Source organism: Malurus melanocephalus, unplaced genomic scaffold (genome assembly GCF_030028575.1).
Source record: "Malurus melanocephalus ecotype Western Australia unplaced genomic scaffold, MMel_1.1 scaffold_503, whole genome shotgun sequence".
NCBI classification, from domain to species: Eukaryota; Metazoa; Chordata; class Aves; order Passeriformes; family Maluridae; genus Malurus; species Malurus melanocephalus.
Genome location: NW_026623735.1, coordinates 73,809 through 93,096, shown reverse-complemented (window position 1 = coordinate 93,096; position 19,288 = coordinate 73,809). Strand labels below are relative to the sequence as shown.

The 19,288-nt window shown below is 39.3% G+C and overlaps 1 protein-coding gene across 1 annotated transcript in view; it reads right to left on the bottom strand.

Annotated features, from left to right (window-relative positions):
• LOC130582514 (microtubule-associated serine/threonine-protein kinase 4-like) overlaps positions 1-19,288 on the bottom strand; it is a 108,053-nt gene that overhangs the window by 53,174 nt on the left and 35,591 nt on the right. Inside the window, exons 3-5 of the mRNA XM_057381269.1 lie at positions 12,098-12,167; positions 8,188-8,266; positions 1,749-1,906 (exon numbers count right to left, since the gene is read on the bottom strand). Coding sequence (XP_057237252.1) covers positions 1,749-1,906; positions 8,188-8,266; positions 12,098-12,167 — 307 coding nt within the window. The remainder of the gene's footprint in view (positions 1-1,748; positions 1,907-8,187; positions 8,267-12,097; positions 12,168-19,288) is intronic.

Below are 19,288 nucleotides of genomic sequence, written 5' to 3'. Positions count from 1 at the left end.
CAGGTTCTGCAGCTGACTACAAAAGGCAAAGACAGGGACTGGGAGAATGTAAAATCACTGGCTTCAGAAGATCAGGTTCAAGACCATTCAAGGAACTTGAAGGTACACAAGTCTATGGGACCTCTTGTAATGCATCCACAGATTATGAGAAAACTGGCAGACAAAGTGGCTAAGCCTTCATCCATCACATTTGAGAAGCCATGGCAGTTAACTGAAGTTCCCAGTGACCGGAGAAAGAAAAATAACCTTCATTTTTAAAATGAGAAATAAGAAASACCTGGGGAACTACAAGCTGTTTATTCTCACCTCTGTGCCTGGCAAGATCAAGGAGCAAATGTTCCTGAAAACTGTGCTGGGGCACATGGAAAATAAGGAAAGACCACTGCCTTCACTAAGGGCAAACTGTGCTGGACCAACCTGCTGGCCTTCTACAGTGGCGTTACAATGCAGGTGAAAAAGGGAAGAGAGACTGAGGTCATCTGMCTAGACCTGTGAAAAGCATTTGGCGCTGCTGCACATGACACCCTTGTCTATAAAYAGGACAGACATGGATTTGTGGACAGACCACTGGGTGGATAAGGAATGGGCTGGATAGTCATACTCAAAGAGYTGTGAACAGCTCAATGTCCAAGTGGAGATAAGTGTCATTCATCAGGGGTTAGTACTGGGACTGTCCCTCTGTAACAGCTTTGTCAGGGCCATGGACCATGAGATTGAGCACAGCTCAGCACATTCACTGACAACACCAGATTCTGTGGGGCAGCCATCACACTGGAGGGAAGGGACAGCAGAGGGACCTGGCGATGGGCAGGAGATTGAGATGTAGGCCAGTGCAAACCTCATGGAGTTCAATGAGGCTATGGCACCTGGGTCAGGACAATCCCAAATACTGATGCAGGTTGGACAAAGAACAGATTKGAAGCAGCCCTGAAGAAAAGAACTTGGGGGTGTTAGTGGGTGAGAATTTTCACAAGACCTGGCAATGTACACTCACAGCCCACAAAGCCACCAAATCCCAGCTGCATCAGAAGATGCATGGCCAGAAGGTGATTCTCCTCTATTCTGCTCTCATGACACACCACATGAAGTTTTGTACCCAGCCTCTAAAGTCCTCAACACAGGAAAAACGCGGATCTGCTAGAGCAAGTCCAGAACACAGCCACATCAAGGGATGTAAGGCCTCTCCTGTGATGACAGGGGATTTGGGGCTGTTTATCCTAAAGAAAAGACTACTTTAGGGAAACCTTATAGCAGCCTCCCAGTACCTACAAGGTACTGTAGGGGGTGTAAGACGCAAGTGGACCTACAAGAAAGCAKGAGAGGGACTTTTACAAGAGTGTGTACTGAGAGGATGAAGGGTAATGCCTTGAAACTGAAAGAGAACAGGTTTAGATTTGTTATCAGGAAGACATTCTTTATTGTCGGGGTGGTGAGATATTGGAACAGGTTCAGAAAGGGAATYAGATTAACAATTAGATTGCTAATAACTAGGTCATCAAGACAGTCTCTGCAGGTTGGTTGTCTTCACATGAAAACCTATCTTAATAACACTGACCACTGAAGTAAGTCACGGTCAAAACCAGAGCAAGTATTTAAATGGTCTATTCTTAATTCAGCCTCAGTTACATACTCCTTGTATTACACTTCAGTCATTTCAAAACCAGTAAAGATCGCCACCATACAACACCATAACGCTCCCTACAACCCATGAATTTACATCCAACCYGTTTTCAGACACAGAAACTCACCTGAGACTTCGGGACCGAGGGCGCATTGCAGTGGTCCTGCACCTGTTATCACTGGCAATGCTCTCAGTGGTACAGAAATGTTTAGACAAAAAATGTAGTTCATCAGGTGTCGGTTGGTATGGTAACTGGTGTAGCTTCTCTTGGGATGAGCATGATGACTACAGGAGCAAAACAGAACACAAGTGTTCATTAGACTGAAGAAAAACATTTTCAGGATCATATTCGGTACTCATGAATAAAGTAATTTAATTTAAAAATTAATAGTTACTATTTCTCATGCCTGACTACCAATTTAGGGAAGAAAATATATAATTCGTCTCAAACTCATGAGCTAAGTATAGAGTAAATATTTTAAAAAAGAACCACTTCAGTTCCAGATGAAAAAAACATTGCATTTCAAAAATTTAAATTACCTGTGGCAAAGGTGACATCTGATGTTTGATGCCAACAATACATAATAGCTAAAGTAGAGTCTGCTGAAAATTAATTATTGGAGTGGGACACATTAAGTATGGTAGCTGTAAAGTACAACTTACCATGACAACATCAATTGTAAATCTTCATAACAAAGGTACTTCATTATCCATATTTAAGATGTTACTAATGCTCTTTAAAATAAAATTAAATAACATCTAAAATCTTGCTGGAAAACTTAATATACTAATCTCTTATAAACAAGTGTACATTGAAATAAAATGARAGAACTACATTTATCAAGACAGATTATATGTCTGACAAAAAGTAAAAGGAATTACACTCAAACCATCCACTTAGTACAAAACTGGAAGATATAGACAGGCATGAAATCAGAAGTGTTACCAGCAAACCTACCCTAGAAAGATTTCATGTGTAGAGCCTCAAGTAATTACATGAGCAGTGCAAATGACCACACTATCATATTTTATGCTTTTTTATGCAGCTCTACTTGAACCATACAGGATGCCTGGAGGTAGAACTTTGAAACTACTTCCGTGAGCCTGGATCTGATACACTTTTTAAAGAACAAGTACTCAGTTCAAAGCATTAACAACCAGCCTTGGCTGTTATGTAATGTGGACTTAACAGACAGAGAAATGTTCTACTGTTTCTGGTACCAAAACTAATTTCCAAGTTAGCTGATACATAAATATTCTTGTCTGACTGTACAAAGCTGCTCGGTACCATGCAGACATTCCCTGTATTTTACCTGCAGAAGGGAAGAAGTTAAAAAACTTGGGTATCTTTCTGGAGCTCTTCAGTCTCCAACTGGATTTCTCAATAAAATGTATTTCTTCTGTGTATCAATTTAAATGTGCACATTACTGCTTATCTGACTTCTCATATTGAACACAAAGGCCCCTTCCTGGGTGTTTTTTGAATGGAAACAAACACAGTAAGAGTTTCTTTGCTGCATCATTTCTAGTGAATAAACTTTTGTACTGTGCAAATATTGCCCCTGCATTGCTAAGRTCAGCAGATAATATCCAGGCTGGTAAGCACAGAAACTAGGAAGTCTTTTTAATCTTCTGGCAACTTGTGTGGTAAAGGCTAATATCCTAACTTCTAGAAGCTCAAGAAAAGCTTTCTTATCACACTAGATCTCATGAAGTCATCTCCCAAAAGTGAAAGAGAAGAAAACCCACTGGCAGAAAAGGCTAAGAAAGACTGGTCTACATGGGAACRCTGCACCACATGAGAACAAGCTGAAGTCAGCAGCACTAAGAGTGCACCTTGATTTGCTGCAGGCTAAGAGGCAGGCACACCAAGAATTTACCACAGTTCACATGATAGGTAGTAACTTGCTGCGTTACAGTAATTCACGTATAGAATTCTGCCCTAGCACACTGCCATAACTCAGCATACAGCTCAGGTAAATTCTTTCTTATCGCACACTATAGCAGCTAGCTGCAGTTAACCTCACAGCATATTTCCTACAGCCAAGTTCTGTACAATGAAAGATACTCTAGCACAGAAGAATTTCCCAATACAGAGCATCACAGATGCTATTCCTATAAAATCATTTTCTTCCTCTTTGGTTTCAAGGRATTATGGGAAGATCAGTGGGAAAATAACTTATATCCCACTTCTCCTCATATAAGTTTAGATCCAACAGGATTAAAATGAAGATCTTCCTAACATTAATCACTCTCAGTTATAACAGGACTATCACAGGCACAAAGTACATTTTTTTGTGATCTAAATTCTRATTTCAATACAAATCTAAATTCTCACAGTAAAAATTCTTACAACAATTAGTTATCCTGGCATTTAGAATTAATGCTTCAGAAATCACAAAAGAGGTAATAAATTTTAATATGTTCAACCACAGTGCATTGTGTAAACGCAAATTGTTCTTCTGACACAGAAATGCAGATTTGAAAAATAAGCCACTGTGTACTCTCTCACTTTATCACTTGTATAAGCTTGCTCTCCTAGAAGACACAATCATCTCGACTGCATCTTTCAACTAGCAAGACCTGATCCAACTGTGCTAGAATAAGATTTACCAAGAGCTTCTTTCAACTGAATAATCCAGCAGAAGGTATTTTAATTTGATTTTAATTTTGATTTTGTTTGAAAACTGGTATATCTGGTACATGCACTACTTCCAAACCCGCAAGTTTCCATTAAATAGGTAATTCCTATTTATCTCATCACTTTCAATATTAAAAAACAAACAAAAAAAAAAAAGGCTAGCAAGAAATGGTGAGCTACACTCACCTCAATGTAACAGCGGTAACTACAGACACTTTATCCCCTGCTTTGACTTTCAGTTGCTTGTAAAGACCAAGTTATGCTCTACTGTGATGCGTAAAAACTTTTTCTGCTCATTGGCAGAAACATGCCTAGATTAATGTGAAATTTTTTTACCCATCACTGAAAAGGGAGTCTTCCATATGTACACTTAGGGTGTTGTATGAACTGGTCTCTCACTGCTTCAAAGAATTAGTAATAATGTGGAGGAGGAGGAGGCTCTACTGTGCTAGCTCCTTCAGATTCTAAAATAGTACACGAAACCAATTACATGGGTACACTTCTAGTTTTGGTTTTGTGATTCACATATATCACCCAGTGGGAGAAAGAAGAAAGTGAAAAACATCTCTACTAAGAAGTGAAGAAATAGTAGCTAGATTTAGAATTCAAAGGCTGTCCAAGTGCTTTTGCAGGGCTGATCAGCAGTAGCAAATTCTTGGGCAAAACAGAACCAGAAACAAACCACAAGATACTGCCAAAGCTGGGAAGAGAAGGGTTTGTCTCAAACACCAAGAGCAGGGTGGCTGTGGCACCAACCAAGGACTGCAGGTAACAGCAGCCAAGGACTGCTGGCAAYAGCACGCTGTGAGAAAGAACAAGATGTGACTGGACAAGGGGCCATAGYRAGGTAGGACAGCACTTTTCTKGGACAAATGTCTTYGATCCAGCTCCTGGAGACAAACACAACTCAGAACAGCACAAACACACAAATGAGGTGGAGAGATAGGCATGGGCTATGAAGGGGTAACAAGACCCCAAAAGATGCCCAAAACCCTCTGATCCATTTCCAGAAAGACCTGGAAGAACGGACTGAGTGATAACTAATTTGCACAGAAAGTAAGAAACCCACCTTCAGGGTGGGGACAGCTTACGTACAAAATGGTACCCCCTCGCAAGCCCAGGGTACTCACAGGATCCTGGACATCCCATGTGTTGGACTGATACTGGAACCAGAATTCGTGATCTCTTTCTCTCACTTCTTTTTTTTCTTTTTGTTTCCTTCTCTCTTCCCTTAAACCCTACTCCTTTAACCAAAACCCACTGACATRTGTTTATATAGCAGGTCAGGGACTAACAAAGCAATTTCTATGCCAAGTGTGTAATTTACTAGTAAAACTTAGTGAGGCTTTGTGGATCATCTGACTTTTGTCATTTCTTTTGACCATAAGTATTTACAATCCTGGGTGCTCCCTTACTCTTACGGGTGGGACACCACAGATATTTATGGCATGAATTCTCTACTGTTGCTTTCTTCAACAAAATTCAAATGTATTTATTGGAAAAGTAAGTTTATTTCTACAAGTAAGAAACTTTTTATTGAATGCTTGGGAAGACATCTATTTTAATAGTTACACGTTCTAGTCAGGAAAGATAATGGGATAAGTCAACAATGATCTATTATAGAAGTTAAGACATTTAAGTACACAAATGTATGGACAGTGTAAGCAAAAACTACTCCACATTCCAGGATGCCTACAGTAGCTAGTGAACTTAAGTGGAGAAAMAGTATAAGAATTAGAATTATCATTTTAAAACTGAAGATACCAAAGAAATGAATAAGGACATAAAATGAAAACTGTGTTTTGATCTGTTTCTGACACAGCTTTTAATGTCCTTTCTAGCACAAGCCTGTTTCTTAAAACAATGACAGTGTTTCTATGGCAATTACTTCTATCTGATATAAATTCACTTATGTCAATATATTTGAGGTGAAGAGCACAGCATATTTGACCTAGTTCTAGGAAGAGGTATACATGAACAAGCCCTACAGAAAAGYTGTTAGCGAATTAATGTGAAACCAAGGAATTTATTTGGCAAAAGTAACACCTACATAGAAAAGAAAGCAGAGGTCAATAACTAGTGCTTTAGAGGAAAAGTTCTCAAGGTAAATGAAATTGCTCAACATTGTTTCAGACAGATAAGAATTGCCCTTCCAGAAGTCTTTGTGGGCAGAAATAAAATAAAGACTTGGTCATAACACAAAATGGTCACATTTCATCATTGCACAGAACGTGGTACAAAACTGTTTTATTAGAGAAACCAAACAAACCCATGGGAAGAGAAAGCCTACTTTAACTGTAAAAGAAACAGCCTAAAATAATCAGGTATCACCCATCCTGCAATATCTGTCAATCATAAAAGGTAAAAAACAAAGCATAAAAAGTTGAAAAGCCATAGTTGGATCAACACAGACCAAGCCTTTTACTGCAGTAGATGCTCTCTAACTGTCAAAATGCCAACCATTTCCTWTTTGCAATGCAGCTGCCTCCACAATTCTCTCTCCACAGTCTCAGCTGTGTCTACTACAGCCGAAGACCTKTGTACCAGGTTGTAACAGTACTTCCTTCTCCAGTACAGAGATGTGCAAGATGCACAAGGTAGAGGCTCCATGTCCTGGAGCAGGATCTCAGGCACTGCTGTGGCTCAGGAGTCAGATGTACATGTATGGCAGCAGGGCTGACACAAGGTCATTGTCCTGGCTGCAGGGAGGGAGCAGAGCTTAGAGCCACTTGTTGCTATTCTATACTGCTCACATCATCAGCTGGATGTGGCTCTGGAGGGAAGAAAAAGGCAAGTTCACACCACAAGTGTGCCATTTTGTTCAGTTTCTCTCTCRGGGAAGCCAGCACCAGCACTGCAATACTTGTCCTTCTCCCACTGCTGCCCATCCCTTCCTATCCCTCAGGAAGAACACCGTTCCAAGTGGCGCACATGGGCAATCCCAGCGGAGAAAGCAGCTGGGGAATGGAGCGGCAGAGACAAGCCTGAGTGGAGCCGAGCCCAGCCCAGCCCGGCCAAGCACATTGCTCTGGCATAACACGGACAATCCAGCTTTTTTGGGGGTTCGTCCATCACTGGTTTTTGTCTCAGCCTTAAGGATGGGGAACAGGAGTAGCAGAGAGCAACTGCCATCTTGTCTTGCTATCAGCAGCCACATGGAACTGACCTGAGGTCCYGAACACCTTTTGTGTGTAAAGCACCTTCTCTTTGTAACTTTTAGTATTAATATTGCTGCCATTACTGCACATTTCTTATTCCTTAGCTTCTGGTTTTCAGTACATTGTTATCTCAGCCCGTAGTCTCTGCCTTGATCACTCTCTCACCGGAGTGGGATGGGGGAAATGGGGGCAATTTAAATTCTCAGGTGTTTTTTTTTTTTATATCACCACAACCACATSAAAACTACTGGTCCAAAGGATAAAAATTAGTAAATTAGACTTATCCTATTCCTACATTCCAAAGCATTCTTCCATTGTGATTACAGCCATCTCAAATGCTAGGTATCTAACCTATTATCATCCACTAACATCTCACAATTGCCAAAGGAAAAGGCAAACATGTGATTCACCCCATCCTAAGACAGCAGTCTAACCCAGGATGCGTGAATCATCTCACAGATAGTTTCTTCTTCTTGTTATCAAAGCAGTCTCAGTCAAGACTTGACACCTAACTAATATATGGTTAATATAAGGCAGAYGAAAATGGGACAGTTAAACATCATTCACAGCCAGAAAGCATCTCTGTGCAAAGCACACATTGCATAAAGTTTTATTTCAATGAAGTAAAGCAGTTTCCTATCACGTGCTAGTTCCAAGTATATCAGCYGTAACAAAACCTACATTGTCTTCTCCTAAGAGAAGCATGCTGCTACATTTGAGAAGCTAAAGCAAAAGAAATCTATCAGCACAGCAAAACAGATACTCACAGAAACAGTTGAGCTGGGTGTATTTGTACCATAGCCAGAAGAAGGGAGAGAAGCCAAAGACCAGCGGCGACCATCGGTCCTGAAAGTTATGGAACAGAGGTTAGCCAGAGGAACACAGCAGTATCCTAATGCAGAAACATCTGTGGAAGTATTACTGTGTAAAACTGCATTCCAAAAGCATGATACAAACAGGGGGCTTAATAAACACTGTAATTTCACAGGGGACCACAATAAATAAGCATTCACCACGGGTCATTTAGGCTTACAGACTAAAAATCTATGAGATGAGACAACCACAAAGTGAATGAACAGCTTCACAGATTTGGTGTCTAACTAATACACACAGAAATGGACCACAGGAAGTTCACAACTTTAAGGTACATCAGATAAAAAATAACAAGAAGCAAATTAAAAAAAAATTAAACAAATGCAAACCACAGTGCTCTGAGCCACAGAGTAACCATCACAATCTGTTTGATATATAAGGATAGTGCATTCTTCAGTGGCATCGGCACAGGATACCAACAAACTAGCAGGCTAATGAATAGGTAAAACCAAACCTGTTTAAGGTTACATACAAAAATCAGTAAAAAAAAAAATTCAGGAAAAAAATCATGCTCATTCAGAATAAAAAAAATAAAATAAATACAGACATTATAACCAAAATGCAATTAATGTTCTTCAGTGTCTGAGGTGATGTACACAAAGACAACATGGAATTTAAACATTCAAACTGTCAAACTAAAAACCAATTATGAGGTAAGTCTTTGTATTTTTGAGAAGGTGGAATTTACCTCTCATTTCGATGCCCATGACTGCAGTACAATTGAATCAAACATGTTAAAAAAAGCGCAAAATGATATATAAATAATAAAACAGGACTAGTTTTTATTATCAAACAGTATGACAGTGGGGAAAGGAGAACTGAAGATCTGTTATACAGCTAGTACAAAGATCATCTCTSAAGCCCAATTGACAAAAAATGGGTAATTCTGAAGACCTGAAGATCTATTGAAGTGTAATTTCAATGAACTAAAGTCATGTCAAATCAGGAATCTTAAATCTGTTGATGCAGAGGTTTAAGAGGTCCCTTCCTTCAAGCTCTCCGTCTAAAAAGTCCCACACTCTTTCCAGTGTATCTATTTATTCATCCACAAACTACAATCAAAGCTCTGGGACATTTCATACATAAAGTCTGAGAAAAGAAACTATAGTACATTATTAWTATTAAAATATAAAAAGCACATGTGGTAGAGATTGCTTATTGTATCAAAATACTGAATTCTGGGAAAAAAAACCAAACTTCCACCTCTGCCACAATCTGTTTCTTAATTCATTCTTTGCCCTTCTCCTCTTCACCAAGGTATTAATTCCAGATGAATGCACCATTCTAAAAGCAGTTTTGTCCTCATTTGGCTTAGCTGTGCAAGCTAAAGATGTTCAGAGTTTAAGCAGAACTTAAGACAGTATTTAAACATGGTGAGATGTCTGCGAGAGAGAAAGCACTTCCTTATTGAGTAAGTCACAGTGAGCAGGGCACCTGCATCACACAGAAAGGGTGGGACAGGCTGCCACAGAAAGCCATCTGGGAGGCAAGGGGAGAACAGGAGACATCCACAAGGGATTATGGGAAAAAGAGGGGAGCAAGCCCTACAGCATTTTCCTCTGGACTCTGACACAYTTGTCTCTGTCCTCTGGAGTATGGTTTTAATCAGCAGCTCTAGAAAGCAGAGTCTGTCACCTACACACAGGTCTATAGATGCTGGACTTGCATGTACAGCACAAGTGGTGACTTCCTGAGGCGCAGGCTATTCCTGGGCACTGATCAYCCAGCAGACATGGGCAGAGGAAGGCAACCCTCCAGCTCGGTGCCCAGGTACAGGGGAAGGCTGCCTCCAGCCCTGCCTGCCAGCTGACAGCACAGCAGAGGGCCACCTCCCCTGGGCAGCTCCTCTGCAGCATGGCCAACACCTGATGAGAAGCTGCTACATGATATATCAGCCCTAACAAAACCTACATTGTCTTCTCCCAAGAGAAGCATGCTGCTACATTAGAGAAAGCAGCTTCACAGGAGGCTTCAAACCATTTCCTTTGCCTCTTTCTCCCTTCCTCACACTTTCCCAGCCTTCTGATGGGGTGGCAATGGATAAAAAAGGAGTATCTATACAGTTAGACCACCTAGCTCCTGGTCCTTCAACCTGCTCTACCACACRGAGGCCTGTCCTTCCCTTCCCCGGTATATCCATTAAAGTAACAAAATGTAACAGAAAAAGCATAAAGTCAGAAGTCAGCTCTCATTAACCATAATTTTACTATGAAAATTCATCCCATGACAGGTTATATGAAAACAACCAGAACAAACATACCAAGTTCATACGAAAAAGTTACATTCATGTGGTTTTAAACGTCATTGTCATCAAGAACTTTCATTATATAAATAGTACAAAATCAGTTTCCATATAAAATGGCTCTAAATGTTTATTGTCACCACTAAAGTGGTGACATGTTTAAATAAGAGAAATTCCTTTCAGTTAGAGAATCTATTTAGAGGTCATTACAGTGCTCTAAGAGGTCAAAAGCCAAATGAAACATTGGTACATAAGTCCCTTTTTTCATTAATTCTGAATTTTAAGGTTTGAAAATGTATAATGTTTTAAAATTTCTTTTGATTACGGGTGGGGAAAGAAAACTATTTCCTGACTGCTACATTTCTAAGCAATGCTTGCTCAATCTTTCACATCTGCTTTTTCTGTTATAACTTATTTCTGGATTTAATGAATCTTTCTAAAAATATGCTCACAAACAAATGTAATCTCCCAAGAGGTAGTAACTCTGAAAAAATGAAAACTATCAAGAGGAAGTAGATTCAAAAGAAATACTCCTTAAGGTGTTGATTAAAAGAACAGCATCATAAGTTATTGGAAAGATTGACAAGATCTACTATCACAGATTAATTAGACTCAGATTAAAAAAATACATAAGTCTCACCTCTCTGAAGCTTTAAAAAAAAAAGTTATGCCACTTCCTTGAGAACTCACTTTTGAGAACTTGTGCGTTCTACTTTACTGATTCCCCCAAGTAAAGATTAAGCAACTTAAGCTTTAGATGCAATTTGTATCTCACTGCAAACCCAACGGTTACATACCTGACACCACTTAAGCACTCCAATTTCATTTTTYATATGTAAAGTCTTGGGGAAACATATAAACGCTGTCTGCCTTCACAGACTTAAGAGTTAATGAACATATTATTTGACATACACGGACAAGGTGCTAAGTGATAGGGAACCACACTGGCAGTCTCCCATGACGTGATATCAACTTTGGTTATGGTTCATTTAGTAACTGTTTACTTCATAGATCCTTTCAATTTCACTTTAGATCTTYTAAAGTTCTAAACTTTCTAAACAAGTTCTACTAACATTTATTAATGCTCACAACACTTCCGTGACAATGCTTCCCAGTGTACCGTCATTGAAACAAGTCAAGGACAGGTATTCATTCGAAGTATGGTAATGGCATTGCTGCTGRCAGTAAAATCAGACCCTGAACTCAGGACCTCTGTTATAGTGCTCTTTTAACCAATATACTTCCTACATTGTTTAAAAAAAACATAAGAAACCTTCAAGTAGTTTAAAATTTCCCCATATCTCAATGAGTAACAAGATAATGTCCRAATTGGATTCATTACAATTAAGTCATTAATCTATTTTTTTTAATTAAAAAAGATATGCTCACATTGCATCACACATTCAGTAATTTGTTGCTGCTGAGGTTTACGTAAATGAGCTAATACTTACTATTCTAAATGATAGACATGACACATGTATTTGTAATCATCTTTTATATCTGGGTCCAACAACATTTCCTCTATGAAAAATGTGTGCTGAATACTACAACCAACCTCTTACCTTCGTGCAAAAGAAAAGTGGGCTGAGGCACTGGGAGAGAAATTCCTAGGGCTATCTTGAGGACTGTTTCCTGTTGGAGATAATACATAAATTATTATTAGAGGGTGGGGTGAGGCAAACTCACTAAGAACCTTTCTGACATATTAATTCATGCATTTCCAGCAGGTTAGAAATTAATTTCAGAATTTCTTCTCTCATAGTCTCTCCGAAAATAAACTCTGAAATAGAATCGTATTTCAACTCATGTTTCACTTATACTGTATTATAGTGACTAGATTTTGTAATTCATTGAGAACTATTCATTTAGCCTTTTCATTTGTACATTCTCAACATAATTTGATAATTAATCTTTAAAGAAACCAGTACATTAGCTTGAAAGAACACGTTTTTAATGTCAGGAAACATTGCTGRTTTTTTAAAATCATACAAACCACTGAAAGATAAATCATATTTAGCCCTTATACAAAGTCTCTACAGCATTCTACATAATTCTTTTTTTTTATTGCTTGTTTTTTTCCACCTCTAAAACAAAAAAGCWAACAAAACACACTGAACTGAATTTTTTACTCTTAACTGCATTTTGTGAACAGGTTTTAACTTCAGGGTCTGTTACTCCTTCCTACCAGAACACCCAACCTCCTGTGGACCAGCATGAGTGCAGAGAGGCAGCAGCTGCTCTGAGCTGCTCCTTTCTCTTCCATCCCTCAGCCCCTACAGCTAGAGGAGAAATTGTATCTGAARACGGAATAAAGATGACCCTTAAAAGCCCCCAAAACCCTGCAAAAATCAAATCGCCACTCTCCCCCAAATAACGAGACACACACAAAACCCCCTAATTAGAAAACCAAACAACCCCCTCACCAAAAGCCAAAAGGATTCAATTTAAAGTAGCACTGGTATACAACTAACAATCAATCTTTCCTTAAACTTTTYTTTTAAATTATTTTAGCTGCAATGCATTAAAAAAAGTTATATATTTGTTGTAGCATTTAATTTTTGGACATAAAGGAGACTGCAACAAAAGCAATTGATAAAAAAATAGCTCCTATGTAATCCAGCTAGAAACAACATGAAAYTTTTGAGGAGAAAATTACTACCTATATGTGAAAAGGCCAGCACAACAGACTGARTCCTTAAAGGGCTTCAAGTGGCTTTGACTTCTATTCAAATGATTGAATTAATATTGCGTTTATTAAAGTGATGCCACAATAGATCACATTAATTCTATATGAGAAAGCATAATCATCAAGTGATTAGGGAGCACAGAGATCAACACACACCCACACATCACCTCCCTTTTTCTGTAGAGAAGCAGATGCAAGATGCTTTTTGAGCTGTGCTTAAATCACATCTTTGCAGCTGCTCTTCCCACTGCCCCAAGAGACAAGGATTCCACTCTTCCTGACCAATACCCCAAGCTTTTCTTGCCCATTTATCTATCATGGCAGAATCATGTCCTTCCTACATTCTCTCCATTCCCTCAAGACTCAAGCTTCTTCATTACACTTCAGACACCTCTGAAGTCCTCAATAATTTCAAGGTGGCAAGGGTTTTCTCTTCCTGAAGGGGGTTGAAGCAGAGGGAATCTGAAGCCACAGATTTCAATCTTTACTTGGGGACCAACAAAATTTATTCTTATTTTGCATGAACTGTAAACACAAAATTACTGAAAGCAACAGTTCATTTAATTTAACTGTTAACTGGATTTCTTTTGCTGCTACCAGAGCTCATTTAATAAAGATAAATTTAAAAAAAATAATTGTAATGCTGTGCAGATAAAACATGGTCACAAACTTTACCTGCTGCACTAGAAAAACATCAGTTGTAATTTGGAGAGTGTTGTGGACTCAGTTAAGTAAAAAGACAAAGAAGCTACCTGGAACTGTGGCAGAAGAGCAGAGAATTAGGCTTAACACAGTGAGACAAAAACTGCTTTTGACAGGAAACACTTTTACAAATCAGAATATGGGGCTTTGTAAACCAACTCCTTTCTTTCAATAGCTAAAGTTACATATGGATATAAAAATGTTTTTAACACACATCAATGGCACGCCATACTGCCCATGAGTTAAAATATATGCTAAAAGTTCACGTAGAAGAAAAAAATATGGTTAAATAATGCAGCATTTTTATAGCTATTGTGGTGGATTTAGATTTGTGGAGACACAATGCTGCAAAGTATGTTTCTAGAATCAACAAAGATCACKTCCTTACAGACAAAACCTGAAGAAGTCAAAGTCTTACTCAGGAAGAGCATCAGATCCTGTTATTAAGAAAATCAACTTGGAAGCATTGCTTTCAACAGCAAATCAGCTTTTAAAATAACAAGACTGGTGACGCCATACACATAATACCTGGATACTAAATCCTGAAGGTTTATCTAGAAGTCATAAGAACTCAGACAAGCCTGGAAACAAAGAACGAAAATACAAACCCCTAATGACTGGAGAAACAGCTAGTGCTATTACAGGTTTAAGGTGTGGTGCTCCAGAAGAGCAAGACAGGTTGGAAGCAGAGTCCTGCATGTGACCTTCATCCACCACAGCACTCATCCACCCATCTGCAAGTCAATACCTGGGAGACTTTCAGATAAAACCCAGTGCCAGTTAATTCTCTGCCCATATGTGCAGTGCTTGCTCATGAGTCAAATCCTGCTGTTCCTTGGGATCTGCCTGTATTCTACGTTTTAGTCCTGAAGTATCTCCATGTGACTTTACTGTGTGTGTTTCTGTTCTGGTAAAGTAAACTGGACTGGTGRTCAGGCATTAGGTAATTAACTCCAGCATCCTCTGGGAGACACAATGAATAGGCAATCAACATACCAAAACAATACTCTGCTTCGTGACAACACACAGAGTAGCTCATTYTACAAGCAACTATTGCTAAGAAAAGCGCTTCAAGACAAATTGAACAAAAGCTATTTGTTTTGCAAGTAGCTTCAAGAAATCCTATGTCTTTGCCACAGAGGGAAGATGTTTCAAATTTTTCATAAAAGCATTTTACAGTTACCGTGTATTATTAATGTACTTTTAATAGCTGTCCACTTACAAAATAAAGAGTTTCAGATGCAACCTACTTACAAAATAAAGAGTTTCAGTTTCTGTTAGTCAGAAAGTTAGTTTCTGTTAGTTATTCCTGCTGAGAGAATACCAGATTAATGATAATTGTCCCAAAATCCTGATGCAAARACAAATCCAGTTAGAAGTTTTTTAAAACGTACCACAGTACATCAGCAGCACATTAATACAATATCACAATGGGTCATATGCTCCTCTGGGCCAGTTTCCGTGGTCATGAATGCAGACTGTAAACTGAACAATACACAAGAAGATCTCATCCACCTGCAGTTACATTCTGACTTTCTTACCATAACAAACCGCAACAGTCAGCAGAACATATAACTGGGCAGAAGAGTAATTTTGAATTCTTCTGCAGGTGCTTTTCATAGAGGTCTCCTTGTGATGAGCTCAGGCTATTTAAAAATCTGGATTAATTACCCCTGAAAGCAGYGCATGGCTTTCTCCAGCAGTGGCAAGGAAGGTTCATATGCTCCTTAAATCCATTTGCAAGAAAACTCTGCCGACCACTATTTAAATACTGACATAGCTATAATTTAATGGGATTTAATTCCTATCTGCATGCAATATATCACTTATATTTTCTTCTCCTATCCCTAAACTAGTACAAGATTATTTGAAATTTCCATAACTATATACTTCACCCAAATGCAAGACCAAATAATTAGTTTTATTTTAGCAAAACTGCTTTTCCTTGTTATTCTACATGTGACAGTAGTCAGAGAAACTGATATGCGGTATTATTTTCCTTTCTGCAACTATAATTTTTCTTTTAAAATCTGACATTCAGAACTCTGCTTTTAGCCCCAGCTTTTRGCATTTCTATACTTCACCATGAACACACACTAAGGGGCCTCACTTAACTACAAATATAGTCTTTCCTTCCCTTTATATGGTGCAAACAGCTTTGCTCATTACAATGCTTCAATGTTGCTAGCTAAAGCAGACCTCTCCAACAGAATTATCTGACGCAAGCAGTATGTCCAGACATAGCCAGAGCTGAGTACTCTACCACTGTCCACCTAGAAAGCTCCACACAAGCCTGAAAAATCCTAGGAAAAGGATTACAAGTGGAGGTAAAACCTTCCTGACSTTTAATTTTGCTTTAGGCAATTGCACCATGTAATCCCATTGTCAGCGACTGGAAAGACGGATGTCTCGAGACATTTTGGAAAATGTGYGAGACATTGTGCTGAGGAAAGGGGCAGGTCGGGCCATGCCCTGCCTTGCACACCCCCTGCCCCTCAGAGCCTGACAGAGCTGCCAATCCTTGGCACAACAGAGGCAATGCCCCACACTCCATCTCTGGAGCCCGAACACAGCTCCTCAGCAGCCAAATTACTATAAATCACACCAGGAGCAAGGSCCCAGATAGGCCTGGCGTATATAAGGCCATCGCATTGTCTAGATTCCAGCTCCTTGGGGAACTTCTGTCTGAACACCAACAGAACCCAGGAGTCAGCAGCTCTATATGGGCTCTTCTATATCTTTTCTCTCCKTCCCTCTTTCTCCTTCTTCTAATTCCCTCCTCTCGGAATTTCAGAGGAACTTAAAATCAAATGGGCTTAGTGTTGAATGGACCAAGTCAACACTTTGAGAAGTGTTTTGTGCTGACCAAATGTTACACTAAACCTATTGCCCAAGTTCTTTGATTTTCTAAAGTTGCCAGTGAAGTTCTTTTTGTTGTTTTGACCTCTTGAGAACATCCTGTTGGTATTTCTCCCGTGCATCCAACTACGGGTATGTGAGCAAGCAAAAGCCCTTTTAAAACCCGCATTGAGCATGCTGTTTGGGGCCTTACGTCCATTTACAGATTTATTCAATCCCATAGAAAAGGTCATATGTGGTGGAACACTCTTYGAGACCCTCATGTTCCAGTGCATATGGCCAGCATGTGTTTCTCTTCCTGTTCTATGAAAGGGGAAGAAAAAACCAACTGACTGGTTTAGATGACAATACCATCTTCCAGTCTTGCCACTGCTAAGGAAAGCAAGTAATACCTTCAGTTTTAAACAGGAATCTCCTGCATTCATTCCTACCAGCCCTTCTCCCCACATGATCCCACCTGAACATGTATGACCATAAATACATGCAGTATTGCAGATGAAATCCAACCAGGACATTGTACAGTGGCATGAAACCTTCCCAAATTAAACTGAAAATTACTTCCTTTATATATCTCCTGAGGCTTCATTTTCAAAGCTGTACCAGACTGATCCTAGCAAACATCAAATTACCCAGCAAATGCAGCCAGATCCTTACCTAAATTCCTTATAATACATGAGTTCACAGTTCATCATAGACATTTCTGTTACAGATCCTTCAGCACAAAATGCTGCATATTGTAATATCATTTCATACTTTTTTATTCCAGTCCTTGATATCATTCACTCACTTCACCAGTTTCCCAATGCTATTTCATACTGGATGTCTGCCAAATTCGTATCAGCTACAGTGATTTCATGCCAATGTCACTTATGAGAAGAATAAAAAGGTTTGGCAACAAAAACAAAACCTGAGGACTCKATTGATAACCTCCACTCCCACTTTATAATATTTCTCATTCTAGCACATGTCCTGTCTTTATCCCCTTAAACAACTTCCTACTTATCTTGCCCTAGTCATCTCAATGGCACCACACAGAATACTATTAAAATACAGACAAATAAAACTTACAGCATTGCTCCTAAGAGCTAAATCTTGCTCCTTCAGCAGATACAATTAAAAAGTACCACATGTGACTACTAATCATTAAGGGTTAGTATCACCCACATGAACAAGCTCCTGTGACTACTGAGGTGGGGACACCTGAATGCCCTGACTTGCTGAGATTATAATCATKGACTTTGCAGGCTGGGTGGTGCAGATGACCTGCCTACACAGCATCAGGCAGTCAGCTAGAAAAGCCCATTAAGGACRTGAATACCAGGAACCATCCAAGCTAATGCTGCAACTCTTGATTTCCCACATTTCTCAATGTATTCAACAGATCATGGGAAAATTTAAAGCATTTTCCAGCAGGTTCAACAGCTTCCAGCCCAAATGCTWATGGCAAAGGATGTCCGGATAACTAACCTAAGACAGTTGCTAATCATTATGAAGGTTTGAACTCAAAAAAATTATTTGTCATATTTTCTTTTTTTACATGAAACAGAAAGACTTTATGTAGCGAAAGCTGATACTGTGTGATCCTACATGCATGCATAAGGAAAAGTGAGAAACTTTGGCTGAAAACTAAAGACTGACTTTCCAGACACAAATTATCTCTGCAAGCAGCTACAGGTCCTGCATAGAGAAAAACGGAATCGCATATATTTCATTAGCAATTAACATACATAAGAGAGATGTRTARTATCTCCTGTACACATTGTCTTTTTCCTATCCCCTTTATTAAGCTCAGTCTCAGACCTTACACTTCTCTGTGTGCTCCCAAGCCTTGGACAACATACTGCTCCAGTAATTCTTTACTGCAGCCCAGATTTTATGGTCACTGTTGCTTACAAACTTGCCCCTTCTCCAACAGGTGTTACTCATGCAAAACTTGCACTCTGCACAATCTATTTACTTCATCAGTGGGGTGCTGTCTCACTGCCTCTCCCTCCCATCCTACATGAATCTGAATATGACTGAAATGATAAGCCTAACAGTTAAAAAATTACATTTAAGTATTCAGTATTTGTCCAGATCAGCTTGTATCTATAAAGATTAACAACAAACTCCCTTGTAGGAACAATCTTCTGTTATGCCCAGAGCAAACAATGAAATCTGGGGCGTGGGGGGCAATTCACCTGAGGTCTCTAAATGACTTTCTCATATGGGGCAATTACTCTAAACCTGGGCCACAGGTCCTGCTCAAAGAACATCTACCAAAACTAGAGAATAGCTGGTGCCTCCAGTTCAGACTGCATSTGGGAGAAAAACAGAACTACAGCAAAGAGCAATTGGTATAAAATGTACCTTGAAGAAGTAGGACTACATTGAAGATGTTCTTCCCCTAAAATATTGATAGCAATCCTATCAACATCCAATGTGTTTCGGCTAACTCAAATCCAGTTTATGGTTAAATAGTAGCTATCTGAGCTCTTCAGGGGATCTGAAACAATGGCACATTATT